This window comes from Populus trichocarpa, chromosome 4 (assembly GCF_000002775.5).
Source record: "Populus trichocarpa isolate Nisqually-1 chromosome 4, P.trichocarpa_v4.1, whole genome shotgun sequence".
In the NCBI taxonomy this organism is placed as follows: Eukaryota; Viridiplantae; Streptophyta; class Magnoliopsida; order Malpighiales; family Salicaceae; genus Populus; species Populus trichocarpa.
In genome coordinates, this window is record NC_037288.2 from 18,703,956 (window position 1) to 18,731,939 (window position 27,984).

The 27,984-nt window shown below is 36.4% G+C and overlaps 3 protein-coding genes, 1 non-coding gene and 2 pseudogenes across 5 annotated transcripts; 3 read left to right on the forward strand and 3 right to left on the reverse strand.

Annotated features, from left to right (window-relative positions):
• The first annotated feature begins 23 nt into the window (after positions 1-23).
• On the forward strand, positions 24-2,614 carry LOC18109838 (dirigent protein 23-like; annotated as a pseudogene).
• A 1,057-nt stretch (positions 2,615-3,671) lies between these two features.
• Positions 3,672-4,623, reverse strand: LOC7477878 (mitogen-activated protein kinase kinase kinase 20). Its single transcript, XM_024600142.2, has one exon. It carries the CDS (start codon positions 4,621-4,623, stop codon positions 3,709-3,711), a length of 915 nt encoding a protein of 304 aa, XP_024455910.1. The 3' UTR covers positions 3,672-3,708.
• Positions 4,624-5,445: 822 nt separating this feature from the next.
• TRNAQ-UUG (transfer RNA glutamine (anticodon UUG)) lies at positions 5,446-5,517 on the reverse strand. Its single transcript has one exon. It is a non-coding gene; the product is annotated as a tRNA-Gln (tRNA).
• Positions 5,518-6,312: 795 nt separating this feature from the next.
• On the reverse strand, positions 6,313-11,323 carry LOC7453634 (translocase of chloroplast 120, chloroplastic). Of its 2 annotated transcripts, XM_024599870.2 has the most exons (3): positions 11,159-11,323; positions 9,758-10,861; positions 6,313-9,712 (listed from the first exon to the last, which is right to left on the reverse strand). In XM_024599870.2, the coding sequence occupies exons 2-3, from the start codon at positions 10,845-10,847 to the stop codon at positions 6,612-6,614; spliced, it is 4,191 nt and encodes a 1,396-aa protein (XP_024455638.1). In that variant the 5' UTR covers positions 10,848-10,861; positions 11,159-11,323; the 3' UTR covers positions 6,313-6,611. The 2 variants fall into 2 exon arrangements, with proteins under 2 accessions (XP_024455638.1, XP_024455637.1); XM_024599869.2 differs by having other exon boundaries at positions 6,313-10,861.
• A 2,028-nt stretch (positions 11,324-13,351) lies between these two features.
• On the forward strand, positions 13,352-24,695 carry LOC7453635 (pentatricopeptide repeat-containing protein At2g21090-like; annotated as a pseudogene).
• Positions 24,696-26,560: 1,865 nt separating this feature from the next.
• On the forward strand, positions 26,561-27,964 carry LOC7493452 (uncharacterized). Its single transcript, XM_002305463.4, has one exon. It carries the CDS (start codon positions 26,827-26,829, stop codon positions 27,781-27,783), a length of 957 nt encoding a protein of 318 aa, XP_002305499.2. The 5' UTR covers positions 26,561-26,826; the 3' UTR covers positions 27,784-27,964.
• Positions 27,965-27,984: the final 20 nt, after the last annotated feature.

Genomic DNA, 27,984 nt, shown 5'->3' on the forward strand with positions numbered 1-27,984 from the left:
TGAGAGATGGCTTCCAGAAGTTGATGTGTGATAATAAGCTAGATGCCTTGGTGACTCCTGGTGCAGCTGCTGCTCCTCTCCTTGCAATTGATATGGACATATCGCCCATGGGTGAACCATTAGATGACGGCATTGTGCTATTGTTCCTCTCATCTCCATGGTTTTTTCTTCTTCTTTTTAGATCCTTGCTTTTAACCTGTGTTTTTTTTCCCCTCTCTAATTGAGGCTGTTAATGACCGTTTCCTTTAAAGTATGGTGAGCAAATTTCAGAACCCATGTCAACAGATCAATAGATACGGACTGCAGGTGTCTCAAAATCGGCATATGCCATAATATCCGCCCGAGTGCTCTATGAATCTGCCTATTCTGGTCCATGCCATCATGCTTCCTGGTTAAAGGTAAATAGCACTGCGTATGTATGCTATCCTCGCACAATCATTGCGATGTGACCTAACCTAATGCATGCTCATAATCTGGTAGTGAGGAGACACAATTTGGTCTCAAAATTGGCATAAATTCCATAATATTCGGCCGAGTGCTCTGTGAATTTGCCAATTTCGGTCCATGCCATATCTACTTCTTGGCTGCTGCTTTTCAAAATCCACTGCGCAGAAGGGAAATAGCACTGTGTATCCATGCCATCCTCACACAATCATTGCGATGTGACCTAACATGATGCTTGCTCATAATCTGGTAGTGAGGAGACAATGTGGTCCAAGTTTTATCGAAATCTAAATCATATCTAATTAAAAATTAATTAACATGTCAATATATGTTATATGTGGAATGATAACAAGAATGAATCCCATTCCATTTAAGGAGTCTAATTACTATAGTTGGCCTAAATGAAAATAAAAATTAGTTCCAGTTGACTTTAAATTGAAACAAAGATGAAAGCCAGATATTCGGTTCCTAGATATTGTCCAATTGCAGGAACAGATGTTGCCAGACAACAAACCTCAGCCGAAACTCAAGATTGTAGGGAATGCGCGAGGGCTCTATATATTTATCATCAAGCTAGGATATTCGGTTCCTAGATGTAGTGGTTTGTTTTCAAAAATATAACTCTTTTAAAACACAAACTGGGGGGGCCGCTAGAGAGTTTGCCAAGATCAAAACCAGTTTTTTGTTTTCAAATTAAATGTAACTTGAGCTGCTCCAATTTAATTTGTTTGCTCAAAATGTGATTTTTCTTCCGAGGCTAGGAACATAGTTAAATGCCTTGAACCAATATCTATCTCCATCGTTAAAAATGGTAGCATTATTATTTCAAGGTATCAATGACTAACATCTAGAACACAAGTCCTATAAAAATGGGTAGAGGTGTTTTTTATTTTTTATCAATAAATAATTCGAGAGGAATAAATAAGGATGGCAAGAATGGCAGCATTTGCTTGTACTTCGATCATTTGTACCGTTATAGTTCAAGCATACGGTGAATCTCACGAGTAGGCAAGTAGATAAAAAGGAGAATTAATTGATATTATTATTAAATTTAGTTTAATGAATTGTTGATTTTGAAATTTTTTGTCTTGATTTCTTGTTTAATTTAGATTTAAAATTAAATTATGTGAGAATTTTTTTAATATTACCTAAACAACTTGGAGAGTTTAAATGTAATCCAAACAACAACAAAAAATGTGATTTGGTTTTAAAAAATACTAAGAAGTTGATATATTGGATTGGCTTAACAACTAAATTCATAATCTGGATGATGGATCCACTTAGTTTAAGAACTTTGTTAAAAAAAAGTATTTTTGTTTAATTATATGATAATAAAAATAGACACTCATAAAATCAAGTATAAATCAAATTACAATATATTTATTTGAGATTGCAATAACCTCATATAAAACAAGTCAAAAAAATTTATGAAAATAAATTTAAAATGAAATAAATGTTGAAAGATAAAATTGAGATGAAAAAAAACCTAAAAAAAATGAAAAAAAAATCATTTACTAAACAGTGAAGAAGATGAGTTGATATTCTAACTCTTTTTTAGATATATTACATAAATTTTTTGAATCCATGTTTTTTTTTCCTACCCGTTTCATTAAAAGAGAAGGGTTTTTTTTCGTACCTCGATAGATTGACATTATCATTGCAAACATTGCGAATGGTAAAAATTACTGGGTCCTAATCCATCCTATATTTTAGTTGGGCTTGAAGATTTGAAGCTGAAAACGAGAACGTGACCAACCTCCAATTCTACTTCCATGAACATGGTCAGTGGCATAAATCCTACAGCTATTAAAGTTGCTCAACCAAGTGAAGCTGACCTATTATGATGGTTGATGATCCATTGACAGAAGGACCTGATCCAAAACCAAAGCCTCTAGGCCGAGCCTAGGGGATTTATGGGTCAGCTGAGCAGAATGGAGTGGCCTTGATCATGGCGATGGACTTTGCATTCACTGACGGTATCTATAATGGCAGCTGCCTTAGCCTCCTTGGCAAGAATTCGGCAGTGAATCCAGCTCGTGAGATGCCAATTGTTGGCGGAACCGGCCTTTTCCGATTGGGACGTGGTTAAGTCAATATTGCACAAGCTTATTGGCTTGATGTTACCACTGGTGATGCCCTAGTTGGCTACAATGATACAGTAGTTCACTAGATGTTACTTTATTGTTTCAGAAGAGTATAGCCATGCTCTTTTTATCAGCGTGGTTTGCCATGAGTTGTTTACCTACTTTTAGGCTATGACATTTGATGCAGCAGCACCATGCATGTTGATTACAATTAGTATAGTAATCAGACGATTACAACTTGGTTCATTCTTGGAGTTTTTCTCCCTAATTAACTTGTGAAAATTAGTAATTTTTAATATTCATGAGATCCAACCACTTTTCCTTCCTTCCTTTCCTCTTTCCACGGTATTTGAGGAAGGAATCAAAGTCAGAAAAGTGTATGGCAAGCTGTTGATTGGCGTTACTGCTGTTCTTATTAATGGTAGTTTTTAGAGCAGTGGAAGTAAATTAATGCTGCTTTACTTGCTGCCTCGTCATGTGATTTAAACAAAAGCATGGCCATCAATATAATTTAACAGGTTAAGAAAGGATTGCTAATACTGTCCAGAAAAATATTCAACTTGTGATGATCATGATCAAATCTTGCTACTGCACTACTCAGAACCAGAAACAGCTTAGAGACTAAAACTTGTAACTAATTGGATTGAATAGTCCAGAAAGATGACCTTGAAAGTTTAATAACTTGTTCCCGGCAATCTTTAGGCATGTCTCAAAGCTTTGAGACAGTCTCTTTTGCTCACGTTCCTCGCAAAGCTAACAATGTGGCAGATTCTTTGGCAAAACAAGGATTGTCCAGAGAGCCCGAACTTCTTGCTTGGCTCCTGACTGTTTCTGCTCCTCTGTATCTTGTTTTTGGATGTCGGTTGTATTGGGTCGATTTGGGACTATTCAAGTCTTCAGGCTATTTCTACACGAAGCTCTCTCCCTTCTTTCGCTGCAGCAATAATCTAGCGTAACGGTAAGTTGACGATGTAGAGCAGTGGAAACAAGCAAAGGCCTGCGATAACCAGTAAAAGGAGTTCTGTACTTGCAGCAAAAAGATTGAACATATCTAATTTCATTCTTTCAAGCAGTCCTTTTATGCCCTGTCACCAGGAATCATAACAAAACAAATGGTAACCATATTTTTACAGCTACTGACTCAAGTTTATCAGAGCATGCACTTTTTCTGCCTGGAAACCTAATTTGAACATAATACAAAATTGACCACAGACAGAACTACACCATCAATGTGGGAGCTCGACAATTCTCCAGTCTTCGTTTCCACTGGCGGCAGTAGCTCGTCGAGAATGAAAGAATGAGTCAGGAGGCTATCAGCAGACCACCTCTCACAGTGATCTCTCTCAAAGCACCCCCTCAAGAAATCTTTTCCTTTCTCTGGCATATTTTCAGGAATCATTGGTGATTCATTCCCACGGACAAGCTTATTGAATAATTCTTTCGAATCCAAAGTTACCCAAGCAATCCGTCCTTTGATCATCTCAACAGCAATGCAACCAAGAGACCATATATCCAAAGCCGATGTGATCTCAACAAATTGCACAGACTCAGGAGACATATAGCATGGCGTCCCGCGGTATTGATACATATGCAACAACTTATCCGAATCGTCCTCTCCAGGCTCTCTAGCCAGCCCAAAATCAGCAATCTTAAGATGATGACCCTTTACTCCATGATCTCGACAAGGAAAAACCAGGATGTTTGCAAGTTTAAGATCGCAATGCACATGACCATTATAGTAAATGCAAGATAACCCCTTCAGCAGCATCTGCGTGTATTTCCTGACATGGCTCTCCGGACCCCTACCTCCATAATCTTTCATCAAATTTAGAAGAGAGCCCTTAGGAGCATACTCCAACAAAAGACTGTACTTGAACACCCCTCGTTCAACACTCACACAATCTCCATAGCATCCTATAACTTCATTAGAACCAAGAAATCTTCCTAATATCCTTCTCTCCTTCTGAAGACTAAAAGAGTCTTCAAGTTTCGTACTTTTCACTGCAAACAATCCATCTATATCATTAGCATCTGTTGATGTTGTAAATAAACGGTTCCATACGATCCTTGGCCTAGGTTTTTCAATCTCGCCCATTCCATAGTTAAGAATAATCAAAAGCTAAAAACAAACGAAAGTAGAGATTAAAAGCAGGTCACTAAAGAAGTATACGAAAGTGGAAGAAAGATGTAAATTACAACACGTGAATATATATTCCAAAACATTATTTGGATATGGTATCGAGTTTACACCTGTTTTTTATTAAAATTTAAATTTTTTTATTTTAAATTAATTTTTTTAATATTTTTTAATCATTTTAATATGTTTATATAAAAAATAAAATTTTTAAAATATATATATATTATTTTAATATATATCCAAACAAAAAACCATTTTAAAAAACAATTTCTACAATATCCTTAAACATACCCTAAAGATTCTACCAGGTAAAGTACTGGATTCTTTTTCAGTTTAGATATCTCTTTAAGAATTATTGATGTATATGATTTTTTATAAATTAAATTAATTAATGATCAGTTATAATTTTTATTTTTTAATCTGATATACATGTACAAGTAATTTAGATATTAAATAAGATAGTTTATTATTAGATCAATATAAAAAAATTAAAACATGAATTTCTTCAAAAATAAAACTGAATTAATTTTTACAGCAACCAAAATCAGTTAAGTAAAAAGAAATAAATGCAATACAGGAAAGATAGATTTGCGTTCAACAACAGTCTTATATTGCTTCAGTTGATAAACTAACTTTATTTTATTAAATCCAAATTTCAAAATATTAATAAATTTTTGGTTATTTGATGATAAAAAAATATATATATTATTCATCCGCAAAGGACATACCCAGTCAACTAAATAATACATTTCGTAAAAACTAAAATGAAAGGTTGTACAGAGGTCCTACCGGGAGTCGAACCCAGGTCGCTGGATTCAAAGTCCAGAGTGCTAACCACTACACCATAGAACCATGGAGTGTTGGTAGGCTCATAAAGCATTATCAAATATTAAATAACCGTATTTATGTGGGGATTGCATTGACATATTTTTTTTTGTAACAATTAGGCCGAAGAAAATCCAAAAAATGGAAAAGATAAATGTGATTGACAGTCGGAGGAGACCTGTATCTAAAGATTATGTGAATATTTATTTATGTGTTTTAAAAAAAATCATTTTTTATTTTAAATTAATATTTTTTTATATTTTTAGATTATTTTAATATGCTAATATTAAAAATAATTTTAAAAATAAAAAATATATATTATTTTAATAAATTTTAAAATTCAACCATTACCGCACTTCTAATCTTAAAAGTTTTCTTCAAAGAGGTAAGGTGGCAGTGTAAAATCTCGTGTGTTGAGGCCAAGGTAGCATACGACGACTTGTTAGCTCAGCGGCTTTACGGCTTTGCAAATGAGCAGCAAGAATTGGGAAGTTTTTAAGGTGGTAGTGTAAACTGTAAAGTCTCGTATGTTGAGGCCAAGGGAGCATACAAGAACAAGCTCAGAGGCAGTGGCGCCATTTACAATTTGAGATAATTGTCTATCAGTTCCGTGGCAGGTCCATTCATCACCCTCAAGCCGCTACCTTGGTGTGCTCCTTTTATGCTCTTCGTCTCTCTTTTTTGTGCAGACAGAAGTCGAAATGAAGGCAGGTTCAACAAAATTCACAATGATATTCTCTTCTCACTGATTATACAACAGGTGATTCTAGCATAAACCTACAAACTAGAAACGCAAGAACTATACACAGCAAGCGATCAAGATTGGTACAATGCAGATCTATTTCAACAGCACAAAGTGCTAAAGATTCTAGAACCAGGCATGGTTGAACAAGAAGCAATGATTAGCCCCAGTGGCTTGATAAGAAGAAAAACCACTTTATGAAAATATCTAACAAAGAAATTACAACCACTAATACCAAGCAAAATATTGTTGTAATCTGACAAAAAGAGAAGGGGGGGGAGAGGAACAATAAGTAGCTCAACTTCACTCGCATTCCTTGATGACCATCACAAGATGGCGACATCAAAAGTTTCCTGGCAAGTATAACCTACAATTTTCTTCATTGTCCATATTGCATTTGTTGAGAATAATCAATTAGCTTCTTCAATAGAGGAAAGAGGCTAATCAAAGCAAGTTGAAGCTGTTCTGAGCTATTTACGCGAATACTGATTTGTCCAGCTCCCCTGTTATTTAAATTTGCACGACCAATCAAATTTGTGGATCGTCCTATAGGAATCTGGGATTGTACATTGCAGCCAATAGCGAGATCTCCATGCCAGTCCATGACGGAAAGCCCAAGTGTTGATAATGAACGACCAAGAGGATAATCTTTGTCCCTCAGCTGGACCTCCAGACTGCCACCATAAGCCACATCACCACGACCAGCCATTGCACCACCAGACATTACCATTTGGAGCCGTTTACCAGCAATCAATTTATCCTCGACTTTCACTCCAGCTGATAAGACATCACCCAACAGAGTAACCGATAGACCAGCTGTAGCCTTATTTTTCCTAAAATTACTGAACCGAGTTTCACTTCGAAGAGTATAGGCCAAGTCTTTTCCCACAGTCTGCATATCAAACCCCAGTGAGGTTGCTTTTCCTTCTCCATACTTTAAAGAACTTGCTAATTCCATTTGAACATTGGCATCCTTCTTGTCCTTCGTTACCTGGCCAGAAAACGATATAGGGATTTTGTCTTTAACCACAAACAATCTCTCCACATTTATACCTTCGTAACCAACATCATGGTCCCAACCATGAGTTTCTAGAACTGGCCTCACAAGCCACTGGTTGGAGGTATCGAGGTAACGGTACCTATGAGTGGGATTATCAGAATCAAAGGAAGCAGGTAAGGCTAGATCCGGCATGGGAACAGGAACAGATGCAGCTCCACCTTCTTCCTCTGCATTTTCAGCATACTCGCTGGGCAGGTCCTTAGCAGCTGCAGCCATTTTCTCCATCAACTTCCGTCGCCTTTTATCGTCCTTTAACTGCTTTTTCATGAAAAGTTTCTCTCTGTATTCCAACTCATCAAAATATGCCTTCTTCTGAACTTTAGTAAGCTTTGCAATCTGAGCCTTTGTCAAACTTTTAAATGGTGGCAATTCATCATATTCTGATTCATCCTCGGAATCTGATGACTCATCTAAATCATCATCTAAACCATCCTCATCACCATACTGTTCCTCTGGTAGCTTAACTTGTGGTCTTGACTGGAGAAGCGACGAAAGAAGGAATGGTAAAGGAGGTGCTCTTGCTCGAGTTGCAAAAGGCTTTGCAGGTGTACTATCTTGCAACTTCAAAAGTGCATTTGCCTCGGCGAGAATCTTAGATGCAAATGAGAGCAGCAACAAGTGGGGCTTCCAAACCTGACCGTTTGGCAACACTCTCTGCCCTGCCCTATTAGTTCTACATGCTGAGTGATTCTCAACCAATGAAACAGGATTCATGAGTCGCATATCTCCTGCTGCCAGACGAATTGCTTGTTGGACAGCATGTGAACGCTGAGTGACAAACATGTCATAACTTGAAGCAGTTCCATTGGGACCATCAGGTGGAGCTGAGGCAGCATGAGTCAGGACAACAATTGCATTGAACCATATAGATGGCCCAAATATGTCGGTGATGGTACGCAAGAGAGGCATATCACCAAAATCCCTGCTTTGCATATCCAACCTGTCAAGATACAACACAATATCTGGAGGAGTTTTCTTGATAAAGCACTTGACAGAGTGAAGGATCTTCTCATTCTGGCGCTGGTCAGACCATGAAGGAAGAAGTCCTGGTGTGTCAATGACTCGTACCTTTATCCCCTGAACAGTACCCACAACATCCTGAACCTTTTTTGTACCCAATTGAAAAGCATCGGTGCCAAACTTCACTTCATCAAATATAGAGTTGATAGTGGCACTTTTACCAACACCTGTCTTTCCAAGAACCATAATTGTACAAGAGAAATCAAGGGGTTCCTGCCCAGCAGCCTCAAGATGCTCTGCCATTGCACTGGCACGATCAAAACCAGCAACACGACCACCATTTCTACCTCGCAGCTGCTCAGCTAATCCCAGTCTGTATAAAACCTGTGCAACAACAACATTATGGGGAGTCTGCCCAAGTCTATGTGCAAGCCGCAAAAATTTCACCCTGATCATCTGAAGTTTTTCACGTGTCTCATCAAACTCTTCTGATTCCCCGTTTGTAGGATCTTCAATCTGTTGGGATTGCATATGAGAAACAGTTCCATTAGCACGAAGTTGCGGGGTTGCCCTGGGTGCAGGTTCCAATAGTGGTGCAGCGCGCCCAAGGCCAGCTGGACGAGAAGGTGAGGGGGCTGCACTCAGAGACTTTGCAGATGAAGATGCAATCTCAGGTAAATGCTGAATTTTACGCTCTATATTTGCTGGGGCATTTTTCTTATCCTCCTGACCCTTTTCTGCTGTCTTCTGAGGTGATTCAGTCACAGTAGTGTTTTTGCTGGCTCTGTTGATGTTGTTGTCAGCATGGTGTAATTCAGAACCCTTGTTATCCTCTGATCGCAAAGTAGATGCATGAGCCTGAATCTCCTCATTTCTCTCCATCACAGAATTCTCAGAAGAAGAAGAGGCAAAAACTTCTGGTGCCAGCTTCTCTTCCTCCACAGTCAGTGGGATAGCTGAAGCAGCTTTCAGTTCACTTGTTTTCCCATTTTGGTCTGAATCTATAACAGCTGAAACATCTTTCAAGTTCCCATTGCTACCATCCTGGTTTTCTATGTTTACACCTGCTGAGATGTCCCTGAACTGTTCACTCTTATTTACCTCATTACCAGAATCAAGGCCCACTATTGCACTTTCAAAATTCCCATTTTTCTCAACCTCGTGTTTTATATCTTTTCTTTCCAGATTCTCATCCAATCCTTCACTCTTATCATCTTGAAGATCACCTGATCCGTTAAATAAATCATTGGCCTCCTGATATTCAGCACCCAATTTATCCTCCTTCAGTTCCTCTCTCTTACCATCTTCTGGAAGAATCTCCATGTTCAACTCAATTTCTTGATTGAAATGGGACTCATCCTCACCCTTCAAAGCCTCTGTTCCTCCATTACCAGCAATCTCAGAGACCTCCTCACCTCCACTCATCTCATTGTTCTCTGCTTCCTGAGAAGACTCCTCACCTCCACTCATCTCATTGTTCTCTGCTTCCTGAGAAGACTCATCACCTCCACTCATCTCATTGTTCTCTGCTTCCTGAGAAGACTCTCCATCACTTTTCAGTTCCTTGCTTGAATCAATTCCGCTATTAAAATTGGCCTCATCCTCACTCCTTAAAGCTCTAGTTTCTCCATTACCAGCAATCTCAGAAACCTTCTCACCTCCACTCATCTCATTGTTCCCTGCTTCCTGAGCAGACTCTCCATCACTTTTCAGTTCATTGCTTGACTCAATTCCTCGATTAAAATTGGCCTCATCCTCACTCCTTAAAGCTCGAGTTTCTCCATTAACAGCAATCTCAGAAACTTTCTCACCTCCATTCAATTCATCATTCCCAACTTCCTCAGCAGCCTCTCCATCATCTTTCAATGATCCACTTTTGTCATCCAGATGTTCGGAATCCATTTTTATCAAATTCTGGCCCGTGCCCTCATCCTTATCCTCTGAAATCTTAACAGAATTGTCACTTGTCGCCTGATATTCAATATCCAACTCATCCTCCTCCTTTACCTTCTTCTCATCATCCTTGGGCAGAATCTCCTCAATCAATTCAGTTTCCCGCTTAGAATCCACCTCACCTTCACCCTCAGCCTTCAAAACCTCTGTTCCTCCATTGTCAATAATCTCAGCAACCTCTCCTCCACTCGATTCATTGCTCCCAGCTTCCTTTGCAGTCCCTCCCTCATCAATCTTATCAACACTATCTCCACCCACCAAATCCTCTACCTTCTCTTCACCAACCACTCCACCTAGCTCCTCTGGATTCCCATTATCAGCAGGAACAAAAATCACCTCCTTGAATTTCTCAGTCTCATTTCCTAGATTCAAATTCTCATCGTCAAATGCTGGACTCGACTCACCAATACTCTCAACAAAACCAACTGACTCAACTTTCATTCCCTCCTCCTCCTCCTCCTCCTCCTCCTCCTCCTGCAAGTGCTCATGTGACTCAATTGCCTCCTCAAAAACCTCATCTTCCAAATCTTTCGATTCATCAGACCCCACCACAACTCTCTCCTCCTCTACCTTAACCCCAAAACCCTCATTTCCCACATTGGATTTCTCTTCCACAACAACTCTCTCCACCCCATTTTCCATTTTTTCTTCAAAACCTTGATACACATAAAACCCACAAAATCAAAACACAGAACTCATTTCAATATCATCACAACCAATCACATAACCAACAAAAAGAAACATCATAAAGCTTCCATCTTTTACTCAAAAATCATGACTTTATATAACAACAATCCATACAATATCCAAATTGAAACTTTCAGATCTCAATAAGCAACTTTCACAGGTTTTCATTAGGGCTTTGCACCAAAAAAATGCAATTAAATCAATACAAAATCATAATTAATTAACTAAAACACATAAAAAAAATCCTTTTTTTTCTTTTTGCTTACCTTGTTTCCTAGAGAGAGGAAGTGAATGACTTTCAGAGCGAGAGAGAAGGAGAGTTAGTGAACGAATCCTAAATGTAATCTACTGGCTGCAGCTGCTATGGCTTTACCATGTTATATGAATTAAGGAGATAAGAATTTTTTATCGGACGGTGTAGATTTGGAGTTATTGCGTTTTGCTGATCGGACGGTGGAGGAATTTTTGTTGGGTCTGATGGATTGCTTGGATATCATCGTTGAAAGACGCCAAATCTTGCTGACGTGGATTTTCTTGTATAAAATTAGGGTTTAAGTCTAAACCTGGAATGGTCATTAAACTCTTAATTTTCTTAATCATGGTCTTCTACCTTTTTTATCTACTACTCCGGTCCCTGCATGTTGTGCTTCGTCTCTAAAAATTTGTAATAGTGTGTTATTGATTGAATTTTTTATTCTCAATTGATGATTTCTTAAAAAATTCAAGTAGCTCGAAGGTAAGATTTTTTATAATTGATTAATTTTTTAGTTTTAGTAATCTGATTTATTTTTCCTAATCAAAATGGCTGGTGGCTGGTGTCTATTATTTGCAGAAGGTTTCTTTTGGTGAATTTAAGAAATTATTCAATGCTTTAAATAAGTATCTTTTTAGAGAAAAGACAATGATATTTTAAAAAGAGACTCTAAAAATAAATATACAGTGGAGATTCAGAACCTTTTTTTTAAGGATCTAATGGGTTTTTATAGGTCATTATTCTTATCCTTTTATCGAGGGGGTGGCTCAAAAGTTTTTTTTTTCTTGATAGAATTTAACCCTCCTTTTCAAATAGAAAAATATCTCTAACTTTATCAAAGAGGAAAATCTTTGCATGCGTGAGGGCTCAACATTTGACTGAACCTAAGGATGTGATGTTGGGCAGTTCACCAGACATATAAATGCTTAGGCTTAGCGCTTGGCTGAGCCCAATGACGTTGGGTCAACAGTTCACCAAACTCATATATGTTTGGGCTCAATACTAGTCTGGGTAGAAAAGTGTTTCCTTTATAAACCTAATCGTTCTTACCTTTATCTTTTTATTTTATATAATTTTTGAAAAACTACTATGTTAAAAACCCCTAACTATTTTAGTTCTAATCCAATGAAACAAACTCATTAGGTATTTTCCACCACCATCTTCTATCCTTTTCTACTTTAAACCAAAACATGGACCCAAAAGGAGTCAGATTTATCCCTAAAAAAAGGGATATTGCTACCTCTAAAAAGGAGTTCAGGTTCCAACATGAGATTGCGGGAAGTGGTAGGGGGTAGGGGTTCATCTAACTAGGCAACATAACTAGAGAGGGTGATACTCCAACATCAATCTCTAGTAGGGAGGAGAGTAGCTCTCCTCATAGAAGTCCTTCTCCCACCATCACTAGAGATTCCCAAGAGAGAGGGAGGTTACCTCAGACTTCTGAGGATGACGTTCCCAACACTTTAGGTGAGGAGGACATAAAGTTTGTTTCTCGCCTTCAGTTAGGAGAGTACACAACTCAAATGTCTGATTAGGTTGAGCATATCAACCAGAAAACCTTGGGCTATGCCCTAGGGTTATTTTAAGATTACAACATTTTCTTGCATGTACACGATGGTGTGTTCCTTCCTTCTCCAATGATTTATTAGGGAAGTGTTCAGATATTATTAGCTGGGTTTAGGGTAGCTACATCCAAATCGGTGAATGATTATGTCTGTCTTTGATAAGTTTTGTAGGCTTGTCAGAATTAAGCCTACAATCAATGTCTTTAGAAGTTGTTACCATCTGATTGTTGGCACCAGTGGTGGCAATAATGTATATTGGTTATTCACCTTTGCCATAGGCCTAAAGGAGCCATTAAGGGAACTCTTTGTGGAAAGCCTGTGCGTGTTAAAAAATATGGTGGGCCAGTCAATCCTGGAGGTGAAATGTACAAAATATAGGGATGTTCCTATTATTGGAAGGTTCCTTCTCCTGATGTAAACAACAAGCCTCGTCTAAGCTTGGATGAGGAGAAAACATGTGTTGTGCTGGCCTCAACTTCAACAAAGTATGAAGTCAATAGAATAGCCAAAGGATATTATCAAACCATTTTGCAAAGTATGTAACTTTCTTATTCTCTTGTTTCTTTATTAATAAGTTTATTACTAACTTTTTGTTTTTTTATATAAGACAAACAGCTGAAAGAGAATAAGAAACTTCAGCGATGTTTGTAGAAGAAAGTTCAACAAGGAAATCTTCAACTCTTGTCATGGTTAGAAGTAGGGCTGAAGAACATATAAAGGATTACCTCGTCATTGTTGATGAACTCTATGTTCTTGAGGGCTTTGTCCCTAAGAAAACAATGGTGAAAGTCATAACTCCCACAGAAAATGAAGTCGGGGGCGGTCGTACTCCCCCAATTGAGGTTCAAACATATTTGACTTCCCTTGAAGTGATTACAGGTGTTGCTACCCACTTTAGGAGGAAAAAGATTTCCACCTTTGTATAGTTCAATGTTTTAGTCTCGATTGTAAAGGTTCTCTTGGTGGCACCTTTTCTGCCTTAACTTCCAGCTTTATCGGTAGAGGTTGCAGCAGTTAGGCCTTTTACTTGGGTTGTTCCAGTGGAGACTGAGTTCAAAGATGCTTTCACCCACCTTGCTTTTTACCAAGCTCCCTTCAGTTTTTCCACCCTGACCAAGGAAGAGAGGGAGTTTATGGAGGCTATTGTCGGTAGGAGGTCAGTTATTAGAAAGACTAGCATTAAGGTGGTGAAACTACTAGAAAGGATTCTCATCATCCCATCAGACATCATAATAATGTCTGATGAGAGCTACAATCATTATTTGGCTTTAAATGGTCAAATGGCCTTTATTATAAGGAATTTTATATTTCACCTTTTTGTTTAATTCTATGACTATTATTCCTAATATTTGTTATTGAAAAACTTTAATGATATACACTAATTCCATGAGACGTTAGGTGGCTGAGAGAAATCATGTAATGGAGGTCATTGCTATAAACAGGGAAAACCAAACTGCCTTCGAGCAGCTAAAACAAGAAAAAAGTTATTATAGAGGCCGAACTAAAGAGCCTCAATATGGCTTGTGCAACGCTGAAGGAATAAATATAAGGCATTGTTCTTCAGTTGGGCTCCAATGACAAACTATTTCAGGTCATCTATAACCAAGTGGATTCCCTAAAGTAAGAGATCCTTAAGATGAAAATCATTCAAGATGGTCTGAGTATGGAGCTTTTTACTGCCAGGGAAGAACCTAAAATTCTCAGGCTCAGTTGAAGGTTTTGAGGAACTCTCTCAAGGACTTTCATGGATTTTTTAGGGTTTAAGAGCTTTGACTAGAACAGTTGGGAACACGATCTTTCTTGCCATATACAATATGTATTTCTTCAATCAATCAAGGGGGATGCAGGTGGACTTTAGTATTGCATTTCATCTAGTCCCGATGCCTGACTTTACAAATGTGTTCTTTGTCATGACTGTTGTTTCCCGACATGAGAAATATCTAGTTAAGGAGCCTGAGCTAGATATTTAAACCTCATTTCCCCCTATCCTCTTATAAATATTGTACACACCCCTGTTCTTACAGGGTTTATCCATGTAACATTTATCTTTTATTTTATAAAATTTTAATTCCTTTTATTTCTTTGTTTACTCGTGTGTATAGATCTAACGCCTATAATAAACATTCCATGTAGGATTTGAAGCCCTAAGAAAAATCTTTAAAATTTTATATAGGTCCAGCACCTATACTTGAAAAAAGTTAAAGGAATTCCCTAAACAATTGGTGCGAGACCAATGCCCACATTATAATTTCCATATAGGGTCCAGAAACCCTAAGAAAATTGTTAAAAAATTTATAGGTCCAACGCCCGCACCTAGAAAAACATTTAGTAAATTTGAACTTTAAACTTTATCTAACCATAATCAAGATTTAGAAGAGATTTACCCATCTGGAATCGAGATGAGATCTTGGTTTCAGGTATATTCCTGTCAATTTAGATGAATTTATAGTGGATTAATGAACAATCATTAGGTAGGACATGAAGATTAGTGTTGTTGTCCTTATGGTGACCATGTCAATCCCTTACAATATGATTTGTGCAATCGCACCAGGGAGACTGAGTCGATCCCTTTTAAGGTGAATTTTGTAATCGCACTAAAAAGACTGAGTTCATCCTATCCTTGGAAGGTTATGAGGTTGTTGCCCTAGAAAGATAGTGTGTCAATCTCATTATTTGAGATATGTTTAATTGCACTAAGAAGGCTCATGATCCATCATTCCTGGGTAAATTGGGCAATCATACTAGAGATACTGAATCTGTCTCATCCTCAAAAGGTTACGAGGTTGTTGCCCTAAAGAGATGGTGTGTCAATCTCATCATTAGAGATATCTGCAATCGCACTAAGGAGGCTTTAGATTCATCATCTCTAAGGTAAATTATGCAATCACACTAAGAAAAATGAGTTCATATCATCCTTAAAAGGTTGCGAGGTTGTTGCCTTAGAGAGATTGTGTGTCAATATTATCCTTAGAGATATATGTAGCTGCACTATGGAGGCTCCATATCTATCATTTCCAATGTAAATTATACAACCGCAGTAAAAAAACTAAGTTCATCCCATCCTTGAAATGTTGCGAGGTTGTTTTCTTGGAGAGATGAAATCTTAATCCCATCATTGGAGATATATACAAACACACTAGGGAGGCTTTATATTTATTCCTTCTAAGGTAAATAGTGCAATTGCACCGGGGAGATCGAGTTGATTCCTTTCAAGGTAAATTATGCAATTGTACTATAAAGATTAAGTTCATCCCATCCTTGAAAGGTTGTGAGTTTGTTGCTCTAGATATCACTCAAATAAAAAAAGACATTGTCACTGTGAATAATTTAAATTATATATAAGAAACTTACATTCCTAGTCATTGACCATGATATATTTTTTATTGACCTTTAAGATATAATCATCTTGATAATATTTTTGTTGAAATCATGATCTCAGCTATAAAAGATGAGAGAATAGAGTTTCTATGATAGATGTCTTTTGGGTGGTTAACAACCAAACTTCACATGTTTTACAGTTTGAACCAACATTCCACTTATACTTGTTAAAAGCTTTCCAAAATCTTGAGGCTCCAACTACATTCGTGAAGTTGGCAAATGTTTAGCCAAAACTTGCTCATCTCATTAAGCCCATGGGAAAGTAGAAGAAATTATACTGACTTACAACAATCAAATTGCTACATAGCTTTTCTTAATCATTAAAGAGTTGTTGAAGCTCTAGTGGAGTAGATGTGTCAACAACTATAGGAAGGTTCGTGACACGTCTTGTTCCATGATTTTTTTTATCTACTTTTAATGGTGATTTAGGATGTCAATAAACCAATTATGGAAGAACTATCGATGAATTTTTAATCAGTTTCTCATAGATGACACCAGTAATGATGTACAAAAAAATTCAAGTAGCTTGGGGGAAAAGCTTAGATCTTGGATAATCAGTTAATCTTTTTTTTTATGGAAATTTGATCTATTCTTCCTAGCCAAGGTGGTTGGTATCTAATACCTACAAAAGGTCTCCTTTAGTGAATTTAAAGACTTTTTTATGCTTAAGGAAGTATCTTTTTTAGAGAAAAAACAATGATATTTTAGAAAGAGACTTTGAAAATAAATATGCAGTAGAGAATGAAGATTCAGAACCTCTTCTTTTGAGGATCTAATGGGTATTTATAGCCTACTCTTCTTACCATTTTTATTGTGGGGATGGCTCAAAAGTTTTTTTTTCCTGATAGCATTTAACCCTTATTTTCAATGAGAAAAATATTTCTAACTTTGTCAAAATAAAGATATCTCTGACTCTATTAAAGAGAAAACATCTCTGACTTAATTAGAAAAGAAATATCTTTGTACATGTTAACCCTCATTTTTAAAGAGAAAAATATCTCTAACTTTGTCAAAATAAAGATATCTCTGACTCTATTAAAGAGAAAACATCTCTGACTTTATTAGAAATATATTTGTACATGTGTGGGCTCAGTGCTTAGCTGAACCTAATGATGTTAGGTCTAGCAGCTCGCGGGGTTCATATATGTCTGGGCTTAGTGCTTGGCTGAGCCAAAGGATGATCGGTTTAGTAGTTCACCAAACCCATATATATTTAGGCTCGGCGCTTGGTGAAGCCTAATGATGCTGGGTCTGGCAATTCGCCAGACCCATATATAGTTGGACTCGGTGCTTAGCTAAGCCCAATGATGTTAGGTTATCACCCAGCCTCTAGTTCCTTTAAATAAGGATCCAAAGAAAATAAAAATAGGAATAAAAAATGTTGATCCATCATCAAGAATAAATAATTTCTACATAAAATACATACTTAAAATGATGCATTTGTAGAATTTTTTTTCTTAGAATTAGTTAAATTTAAATTGATATCATAAAATTTTTTGTTATTAAATTTGGTTTTTTCTCCAATTGTATTATTTGTGTTGATTAAATTTTATTTAAATAGTTAAAAATATTTAAAAATACTTTTATTAGTTATTCAATCATGAATTTGATGAATAATTAGTCCAGAACGTGATGTAAAATATATGAATTAGTAAACATAGAAATAAAGGATTTGATTTGAAAGTGTGAAAAGAGAAAAAGTAACATATGTAGAAGGGTCTAAAATAAAATGAAAAGAAAAACAAGAACAAAAATAAAAATGCTTATGTGACTGTTGGGGGGAGCGAGACGAAGGCATGTCTGGAGATGAATGTATGTTTGTTATTGTGCGTGGCAGTCTTTTTTTTAAAAAAAATTGCTTAATTGTTTTTTAGATTATATTAATGTGCTGATGTAAAAATAAAATTTTAAAAATATATTAATTTTTTTTTGTTTCCCTTATGCCTATTAATCAATATTGTTTTTAATGTTATAAGATTGCTTTGTTAAATCGCGATAATGTTAATTGTATTTATTCTTTAAAAAAATAATAAATGTATTTTGAGAATCTTGAAATGATAATTGTGTATGTTAACATGCACAATAAATTATTAAAATCTACATATTACACAGTGTGGCTCAAATGCTTACCATTAGATTTATGATTTATAAGGGTTATTACCGTGGCTTGTATACAACTTTTTTTATGTGTTCATGATCAAGTATTTGTTGTGTGTTTATGCTAAATAGCTACTTACATCACTGAATGCACTCTATTTGTCAATATAATAAATGTAGATATCATTTATTTATTATTTTTTTATATTGTGTTCAAACCGTAAATCAATGTAAATGTAGAAATGAATATAAATTAACAAGATAAACGTATATTTGGATGTATTTAAAACTAAGCTCAAATAGATGTAGAAAAGTACAGGAAAGGATAGTTGAGAAATAGCTTTCTAATGTAATACAAGGGATCAAGATCCAAGAATGGCTGAAAAACAGATAAAGGGAAAGGAAGTGACTCTTTGACGTCAAATATACAAGCAGGCAAAGACAAAAACACCTCGATGTTCATCAATCCAGAATCAAAATGGAAGGCACTTGTCGATGAAAGATCTGGATAGGTTGGTTGGTGGCCCATCTCTCATAAAAGTCACAGGATCATGAAAAGGGGATCGGCTCGAGGCCAATGAGAGAGGAGTATGTATCTAACACATCACATTGTTTGGAATTTGAACTTTTAGGGGTACATAAGCTCAGCTCAAAATCGAGAGGACCATGTTGAGCTGTGGCTCAAAACTAGTACAGATTCAAAGATTATTTTTTTAAAAAAAGTTTATATGGTTGGTGGGTTCTTGATGGCTAAAATGTCCATCATTTTTCACCGACCATTTTATCAAGAATTAGTACTCGAGCCAACATCTCGAAGTTGATCGATCCTCGAATGAGTGGGGATAACATGTCTCTCACCCACCTCAGCATCAACTTTCATAGTTTTGCATGAAAAAAAATAGTGTTAGCTTAATATCTTATATACTTGTGCTATGTTGTATATCAGGTCAAAAAAATTTAAATATAAAAAATTTTTAGATATTATTAATATTTTTTCTTTAATAGAAAAAAATCTAAATAATATGGGTTTATCCTAATATAATCTGGTTGATTTTGCGAGTCAAAAAACAACTTGGACGGCCATAAAAATATAGTTTGACTAAAAAAAGTTCAAATGGAATTTCTTTTTAATATTGAGATAACAACATATTGGATTGACCTATATCAACCTCGGTTAACATGTCAAATCTGTTATCCGGGTTATGAGACTGATAACTTCATAGAAAACAAATGTTATCCGGGTTATGAGACTGATAACCCCATAGAAAATAAATTATGAAGCTTAGATCCTAACCAATCTAATGTTGAATGATGAAATTGAAGAAAAAAATCAATTAAAAAAAAGACCTAAAAAAGCACTTGGGTTAACTTGTTAAACCTACAACCCAGGTCACAAGACCGATATAATATCATAAAAAGCAAATCAAAACAAATTATGACATTCAATACTCAATCAACCCAATATTGAATGATGAGCTTAAAAAATAAATCAATTAAAACAATAATATAAAAAAATAACTCAAGTCAATTCACCAAACTTATAACTTGAAATGAGACTAAGATAACCTCATAGAAAAAAAAATTAAAAAACGACTTGATTTGAACCAGGTTAACCTGCCAATTATATGACTCTGATCATGAGACTAAGATAACCCCACATAGAGTAAATCAAAACAAATTATAAAAAATCAATTCCTAATTGACCTTGTCAGATCCAATGTTGAATAATGAAATTTGTAAAAATTTTAAGTAAAAAATGATACAAAAAATGAGTCAAGTCAACCCGAGTTAACTCGTTAGGCATTATTCTCGAGTCATGAGGTCGGGATAACCTAATAAGAGGCAAACCGGAACAAATCATGAAGTCTAATTCCCAATTAAACACAATATTAAATGATGAAATTGAAAAAATATCAATTAAAAAAAATAAGATAACTGGGTTAACCTGCTAAACCCGCGACTGGGGTCATGAGACATGGACGACCCAGTAAAAAAAATTCAATGTTGAAAGACTCATGAGACAAAAATAACCTCTTAAAAAGAAACTGAAAAAATAATCAGATTTAACTGGGGTTAAAATATCAAAACCTCCAACACTCATCATGAAACCAATATATCCTCGTAGAAAGAAAATAAAAAAATTATGGAACTTAATCCCTAACCAACCCAATATCGAATGATGAAATTAAAAAAAAATCAACTTAAAAATTGACACAAAAAACAACTCGAATCAACTCAAGTTAACCTATTAAGCACTATTCTTGAGTTTTAAAACTGGAATGACCTAATAGAAAGAAAACAAAACAAATTATGAAAATTAATCCCCAATCAACTCAATACTAAAGGATTATTTAGGGAAAAGAAGTTAATTAAATAAAAGAAACAAAACATGAATCAACCGGGTTAACAGGTTAAACCCACGATCCATATCATAAGATTATGATAACTCAATAAAAAAAAATCTAATATTAAAGGATATATATATTTTTTTAAAAAAGCATTGATTCAACCCAATATTAAAGAGCAAGATTGAAAAAACAATAATTAAATAAAACCTGAGCCAATTATGTTAACTCGCTAAACTCAAGATCTATGTCATGTGAGCGAGATAACCCAATAAAAAATAAATTAAATACTAAAAGAAAAAAGCATTGATTGAAAAAAAAATTCTAATAAATAATACTTTGTAAGGAAGTACAATAAAAACTTTTTATTTTTTAGTTTTGTTTTTGTTAACATATATCTTAGTTTTGAAAATATAAATTTATTATGATTAACTGCTACACCTATTAGAAAGCTCGAATATAAAATTAAGAGTTTTAGTCATGAGGTTATTATCACTTCCTTTGAGCACCCACCTTAACATGATGCTTTTACTTAGAATTCAAAAAATAAGTTACCAGATAATTTCAAAGGATGACAATAGTATTTATGGGTTGGATTTTTTTAAATATTTATATTTTATTTATTGGATTTTGACTATCTATTATCTGCTATTATTTATTAATTAATAAAAAAGTAGTTAATATATATATATTTGAAGTATGTATATATATTAAATGATAAAATAATATATATTATTAATATATATGTGTTTTATATTAATATTGAGATATGATGATATATTGCATTAAAAAATCTAAATATTCTACAAATATATTTATATAATATAAATATATATATATATTAGGTTAAGTTGGGGTGAATTTTAAATAGATTTTAACAATATCTATATTTTATCCATTATTTATCAAGTCCAAAAAAACATTTATTCATTGAAGTTGGATATAGTCAGTATAGATATATTTCGATTTAAATTGCTATCCCTACCCATTAATAGTGAACATACTTGTATGAAAGAGAGGAGGTAAACATTTTGAATGTTTGGGTATTGAAAATAAAAATAAAAATATGATATATAAGGACACGATTTTAGCTTAATTTCTATGAAATATTATTTAGTTTTACATGTTATCTCACACTTTTACATATAAAAAATAGCGGCCCGGTCCAAGGCTCGGGTTTTGGGTTTTGACCAGGTCGTCCGGGTCAATTCCTATTTTAAAAAAATCAAAACGACGTCGTTTTAGTAAAAAAAAAAAACAAAAGTCAATGAGTTGCAACCGGGTTTTTGACCGGGTTTTGCCGGGTCACCGGGTCAACCCGCCAAGTCATGATTTTTTCTATTTTTTCTTCAACCCGACCCGGTTCCAGCCTCAGGTTGGCTGGGTCCTGGGTCGACCCGCCGGGCCGGGCCGGGTTTCAAAACTATGGATATATAATTGAAAAATTGATGGTTTACCTAAATTTAAAATTACTTTAATGTGCATTAGACGTAGACAACAAGCTTGATGTAAATTATCATAATACTGTTTAAGCATATGTCCACTTAAAAAGGCTTGTTTTTGTAACATATTCAAATAAATACTCATTGAACTACATTAATAAATTTAGCTTATTTATTTATTTCCATGGAAGATTATATTAGAACTGTCCTTATTCCAAATAAAATAAACAAATAACTAGTTGCAAATTGCCAAATTGTGAGAGAGATTGGTTTCCCTCTTCTGTGAAAAACAATGGTAGGACACTAATGGGTCCCCACTCCCCACCAACCAGGACCGCCAGAAAGTCCCCAACCCTCCGCCTTCCGCCTTCCGCCTTCCGCCCACCATCCACCCCTGACCCCACTACACATTTTACTGGACCTAAAGGCCAACCACCACCTCCACCACCACCAATGAAGAGCTACGCATCGTTTGCCCACCCTCACATTGGTTCCCTCTCTCTCCAACGCCCTTCCTCTCTCCTCCACCAAAACTCTACAGTCTCTCAGAACTTCACTCAAATCCCACCACACGTCACATCGCCACAAACCTTCCTTGCATAACCCAACCCTTCGCTAACATCTCCAATCAATCCCTGCTCACACAAGCAGTCTCTTCTCTTCAGATTTTATCATGCAAAGGCATTCATTTGCCTTATACAACAATGTGCAAATTGCAGGTCTCTTGAATTAGGGAAATGGGTTCATATTCATTTGAAACTAATTGGACTAAAAAGACCCAGTTCGTTTGTATACAATAATTTGATCGGATGCATGTACAATGCGGTGATCGTGTTAGTGCTTATAAGTTGTTTGATGAGATGACCGCGAGAAACTTGTACTCTTGAAATAATATGCTTAACTTGTACTCTTGCAATACTATGCTTTCTGGGTATGCTAAATCAGGCATGACAAATCCAGCTAGGAAGTTGTTTGATAAAATGCCTAAGAGAGAAGTTGTTTCCTGGAATACTATGGTTATTGGGTAGGGCAAAGCCGGTTTTTTGGTGAAGGTTTAAGGTTTTATAAGGAGTTAAGGAGATTAGGGATTGGTTATAATGAGTATAGTTTTGCGGGGTTATTGAGTGTTTACGTTAAGTTTTAGGAATTGGTACTTGTTAAACAGGGTCATGGGCCGCTGGATTTTTGTGTAAGATGGTGATTTCAAGCTTGGTTGCTGATGCATACGCAAAATGTGGAGAGATGAGTGATGCGACGAGGTTGTTTGATGGGATGAATGTGAAGGATGTTCTTGCATGGACAACGATGGTTTTGGGGTATGCACAATGCGGAACATGGTGGTGGCTAGGGAATTGTTCGATTTGATGCCTAACAAGAATTCAGTCGCGTGGACGGCTTTGATTTCTGGGTATGTTAGGCATGGTTTGGTGTATAAGGCACCTGAGTTGTTTACGAATATGATGGTGTTAGGCATTAGACGGAATCAATTTACTTTTAGTAGCAGTGTTCGCGCTTGTGCCAGTTTAGCTTCGGTTAAGCTTGGTAAGCAAATTGATGGTTACTTGATAAGAAAAAATTTTAGACCTAATACAATTGTTGTGAGTTCTCTCATTGACATGTATTCCAAATGTGGAAGTTGCGAGGCTGGTTTTTTATCTTATGGGTAATAAGCAAGGTGTTGTCTTGTGGAACCCCATGATTTATGCCTTGGAACAACATGATCACGGTGAAGAAGCTATTCAGATGTTTGATGACATGGTGGGAAATGGATTAAGACCAGATAAGATAACATTGGTTGTCATTCTCAATGCATGCAGGTCTTGTGGAGGATGGGCTCAGGTTACTTGAATCCATGACTGGGGGTAATGGTATTTTTCCCGATCAGGAACATTTTGCTCGCTTGATTGATCTCCTGGGTCAGGCGCGGCATTTTGACAAGTTGATGGGCCAACTTGAGAACATGCACTGCAAGATCAATGAACAGATTTGGAATGCTTTAATTAGCGTTTGTGGAATCCATGGGAACATTTAGTTAGGGAAAAAAGTAGCTGAACAACATATAGAGTTGGAGCCACAGTCCCCTGCAGCTTATATACTGCTATCAAGTGTATATGCTGAGCTTGGGAGATGGGACCTGGTAGAGAAGGTCAGGCAGCTTATGTATGAGAGACATGCAAGAAAGGAGCCAAGCTCCTAGTCGGATAGAGATTGAAAATACAGTGCATGCTTTCACTGCCTCGGATAGGTTACACCGTTTGAAAGAAGTAATATATTCATTCTTGGAACAATTAGTTGGCTGGATGGAAGAGGAAGTTTCATCACCTGTTGCTGAAAGGTAGAAGTTTTTCATCTTTACTTCTGCCAGGCAATATTGACGGGTACCTACATAAGTTGTATTTTTGGTACAATTTTCCCAAACTCGTAACATTTTTTTCTACTCCAATGAGAAGGTCTTCTAGTGTTGAAAGCTGTATTTCTGTTTCACATCTCATAGAATTGAACCCCCACATCGTTACATCTGCGGAATTTCTTTCAGTAATTAGATAGAAAAATCATTGTTTTGAATAACAGCGTATCAAATAAAACTGATACAGAGATAATTGTTTGCAATCGTTTTCCATGTTGTGGTATTTGATTACTTTTGTAACGTACAATTGTTTGTGCTTTGTGGCTATGGAGACTTTTACTGCCTTGATTGAATAAATACATATAGGTTGCAGGTATTTTCTCTTGTGAAACCTCTGATATCACGAAATTTATTATTAGCTCAGCTCAATTCATCAGTCCATCATGAAGTATGTAGAATGTGTTGGGGCTGTTGTTAAGGACTTCAGATACCTGATACGATCCGTATCGAATCATTCATTCTCTTAGCTGCTTCATCAGTCGGGATTTTCTCGATTTTAGATGTTCTTATTGCTTGAGTGAAATCGGCACTGTTTTTCTGTTCTGGCAAGTTCATCAATACTTCATCGATTGATTTTCAAAGGAACTACAGAAGTTAGGTCAGTGGAATTGACTCTGAAGACGGAAGAGGAGGAAGAACAAGTTAGATATTACGCCTAATTATTGTTGTACATAACTTCAAACACTGACCACTTACCTTTCTTGATTTCTTAGAAATACGTCTAAACTATCTTACATTGCGATTGATTTCCATGAAGTCCATTGCCTAGTGATGTCCTCGCTGCAATGCAAGAGTTCTCTTTCATGATGAATGTGTGTGAAATCATGATTTTTGCATTTTATATCCGCAGTAACATGATTCAATGGATGCCAATGAGGTTGTGGTTCGACTGGTACTCATACCCCTACTATCTTAAGAGGGGAGCTTCTTCTTTATAACTAGAAAAAAAAACACATGATTCAATGGATGCTGCCTGCCTTTGGCCCTCGTACTCATGTTCCACATCTCCAATTCAGACACGAGATTATCCATTTTCTACTGAGGTAGGAGGGAGCTTGCGTCTTATGACTGCCTTTGAATCATTGTGGCTTGGTCCCTGGATACTAAATGCACATGGCGGGCCCGATTAAACCTCAATGTTCGAGGTCCACGGAAATTTCTTGCTTATCTATTCGAGTAGAGACATTAATCATCATCTCTTGAGGGCCACTCAAGTCTCGAGATAGACTTTCAAGTCCTTTTTTTTTTAATAATATTCGGGACATCTTTTGTGAGTTTTCATGTATCGAGATTTCGCCCTTCTCTAATCATCTTCTAAGTGAATTGATCGAATGTTAATGCATTTACATAACTTTTCTTAATATATATTGGAATTTAAACGTGAAAGGGTACCATTGGAAGAAATCAACCCTATCCAGTTATCTCAAGGATGCCTTTCAGCTCGTTTACTAGTATCACCATGTGGGCTCGGGAGCTGGTATCTGTTTTATGAGTTTTTTCATGCACAATACATGTTAGTTCTTTTATTCCTTCGTCGACTGTTTCTTTTCTTTTTGCAGTTGTTGTAACTTGTAGGCTGTAGCTATCTGGTTGCTCGATCTCTGTCCAGCCAAGTGTTAACTGGTCAATGAGAAGATAGGGATGGGAAGATACTTAGGTATAGGCATCATTGATGAGGTACAATGCTTACTGGCATCAATGTGAAGAAGTTGCTGGAAAAAAAAAGGTGAAGAAAACAGCTATTGATTGATTAAGAAGACCTTGATCCATGAGTTTTTTTAATGGGGAAGACCTTTATCCAAGATTTTTAATCAAGAGATGGCCCACTCCATCTTTTATAAAGGTCATGGAAGAGGACAATTACCTTGAATCATGGACATGATTAAGTGGTTGAACCACAGTTTGAAAAGTTCATTAGGGTAAATAACCATGTGAAAGGAGCTGTAGTTTCTGCTGCCAAGTTGCAGTTTATCAAGGGCAAAACCTTTATTACCATGGTGGATTTGGCACCTGTTTTGCGTAAGGCAGGTGGGCGAAGCTGCACAGAACCAACAAGCCTCAAAATCATTTTGGACAGCCACACATGTGGACCAACCAAGGAAACTTATCTGGATTATAACTCTACACCAATAATGCAAGCAAGGCAACCAACTAAACCAAAAGAAACAAAGCATGTCCTTGTCATAATCAAGATTATTGCGGGAAAAAAAGAAAATTCTCTGGAGGGAAGGAAATGGTCTTTCTAATCTGTTTTTATAATCTCAGAAGTATTTACTGTATAGTAATTACTTCCAATTAACGTTACAATGCTGTGTATTAAAACCCACAAACCAACTCTTTTTCTGTGCAATAAAGCCTGCCCACGGCCCACCTACCTACAACCAGAAAAGGCAAGGAAAAGGAAGAACTCAACGTTCTTCTTCTTCTTCTTCCTGACATAAGAAAAAATGGGTTCTCAGGTCTCTAAACAGTTGGAAAAGCGTAAAGCAATCTCAACAGAGAAGAAAGCTCTAGTTGATCTTGAAGGGAACTCTGGAGAAACGTATCCTGGTTCTGATTATCGCCCTTCTGACAGGAAGAATTGGATGGCTGGGCTCAACCCAGAGAAGCTTCACATAAACCAAATTGTATGGCCTGGAACCCATGATTCTGCTACCAACAAGATTGGCATCCCAATGATTACTCGACCTTTCGCTCAATGCCAGTCTTTGTCCATCTACCGTCAGCTTTGTGTAGGCACCAGAGTTCTTGATGTTAGGGTTCAGGAAGATCGTCGCGTCTGCCATGGAATCTTGACAACATATAGTGTTGATGTTGTTATCCAAGAACTCAAGAAATTCTTGTCAGAAACTCAGTCAGAGATCGTAATTCTTGAGATCAGGACGGAGTTTGGTCATGATGATCCTCCAGAATTTGACAAGTACTTGGAAGAACAGCTTGGAGAATATCTGATCCATCAGGATGATAATGTTTTTGGCAAGACAATTGCAGAATTGTTGCCAAAGAGGGTAATTTGTGTATGGAAGCCAAGGAAATCACCAGCTCCGAAACACGGAAGCCCGCTGTGGAGCGCCGGATATTTGAAAGATAATTGGATTGACACAGATCTGCCATCAACCAAATTTGAAAGTAACATGAAGCATTTAAGTGAGCAACCACCAGTATCGTCAAGGAAATTCTTTTATAGAGTGGAAAATACTGTTACACCACAAGCAGATAATCCAATTGTGTGTGTTAAACCTGTGACAAACCGGATTCATGGATATGCTAGGGTGTTCATAACACAGTGCGTCTCAAAGGGGTGTGCTGATAAGTTGCAGATCTTCTCTACAGATTTTATTGATGAGGATTTTGTTGAAGCATGTGTTGGATTAACACAGGCAAGGGTTGAAGGGAAGGCTTAATTTGTCTCATCTTCCGGAGTTCTTGTTCTCATTTTAGATTATGAGCCAATATCTCATGTGATTAGTTTCTGGGTGGAAGAAATGCTCCATTATCCTTAATGGGGCAGACTGTTCATTTGTCTGTATGTATGCTAAATTATTTGTTTGTGATGTATAAAGGATTTGTATGTTGGTGTTGGAAGATTCTGATTGGCACACATT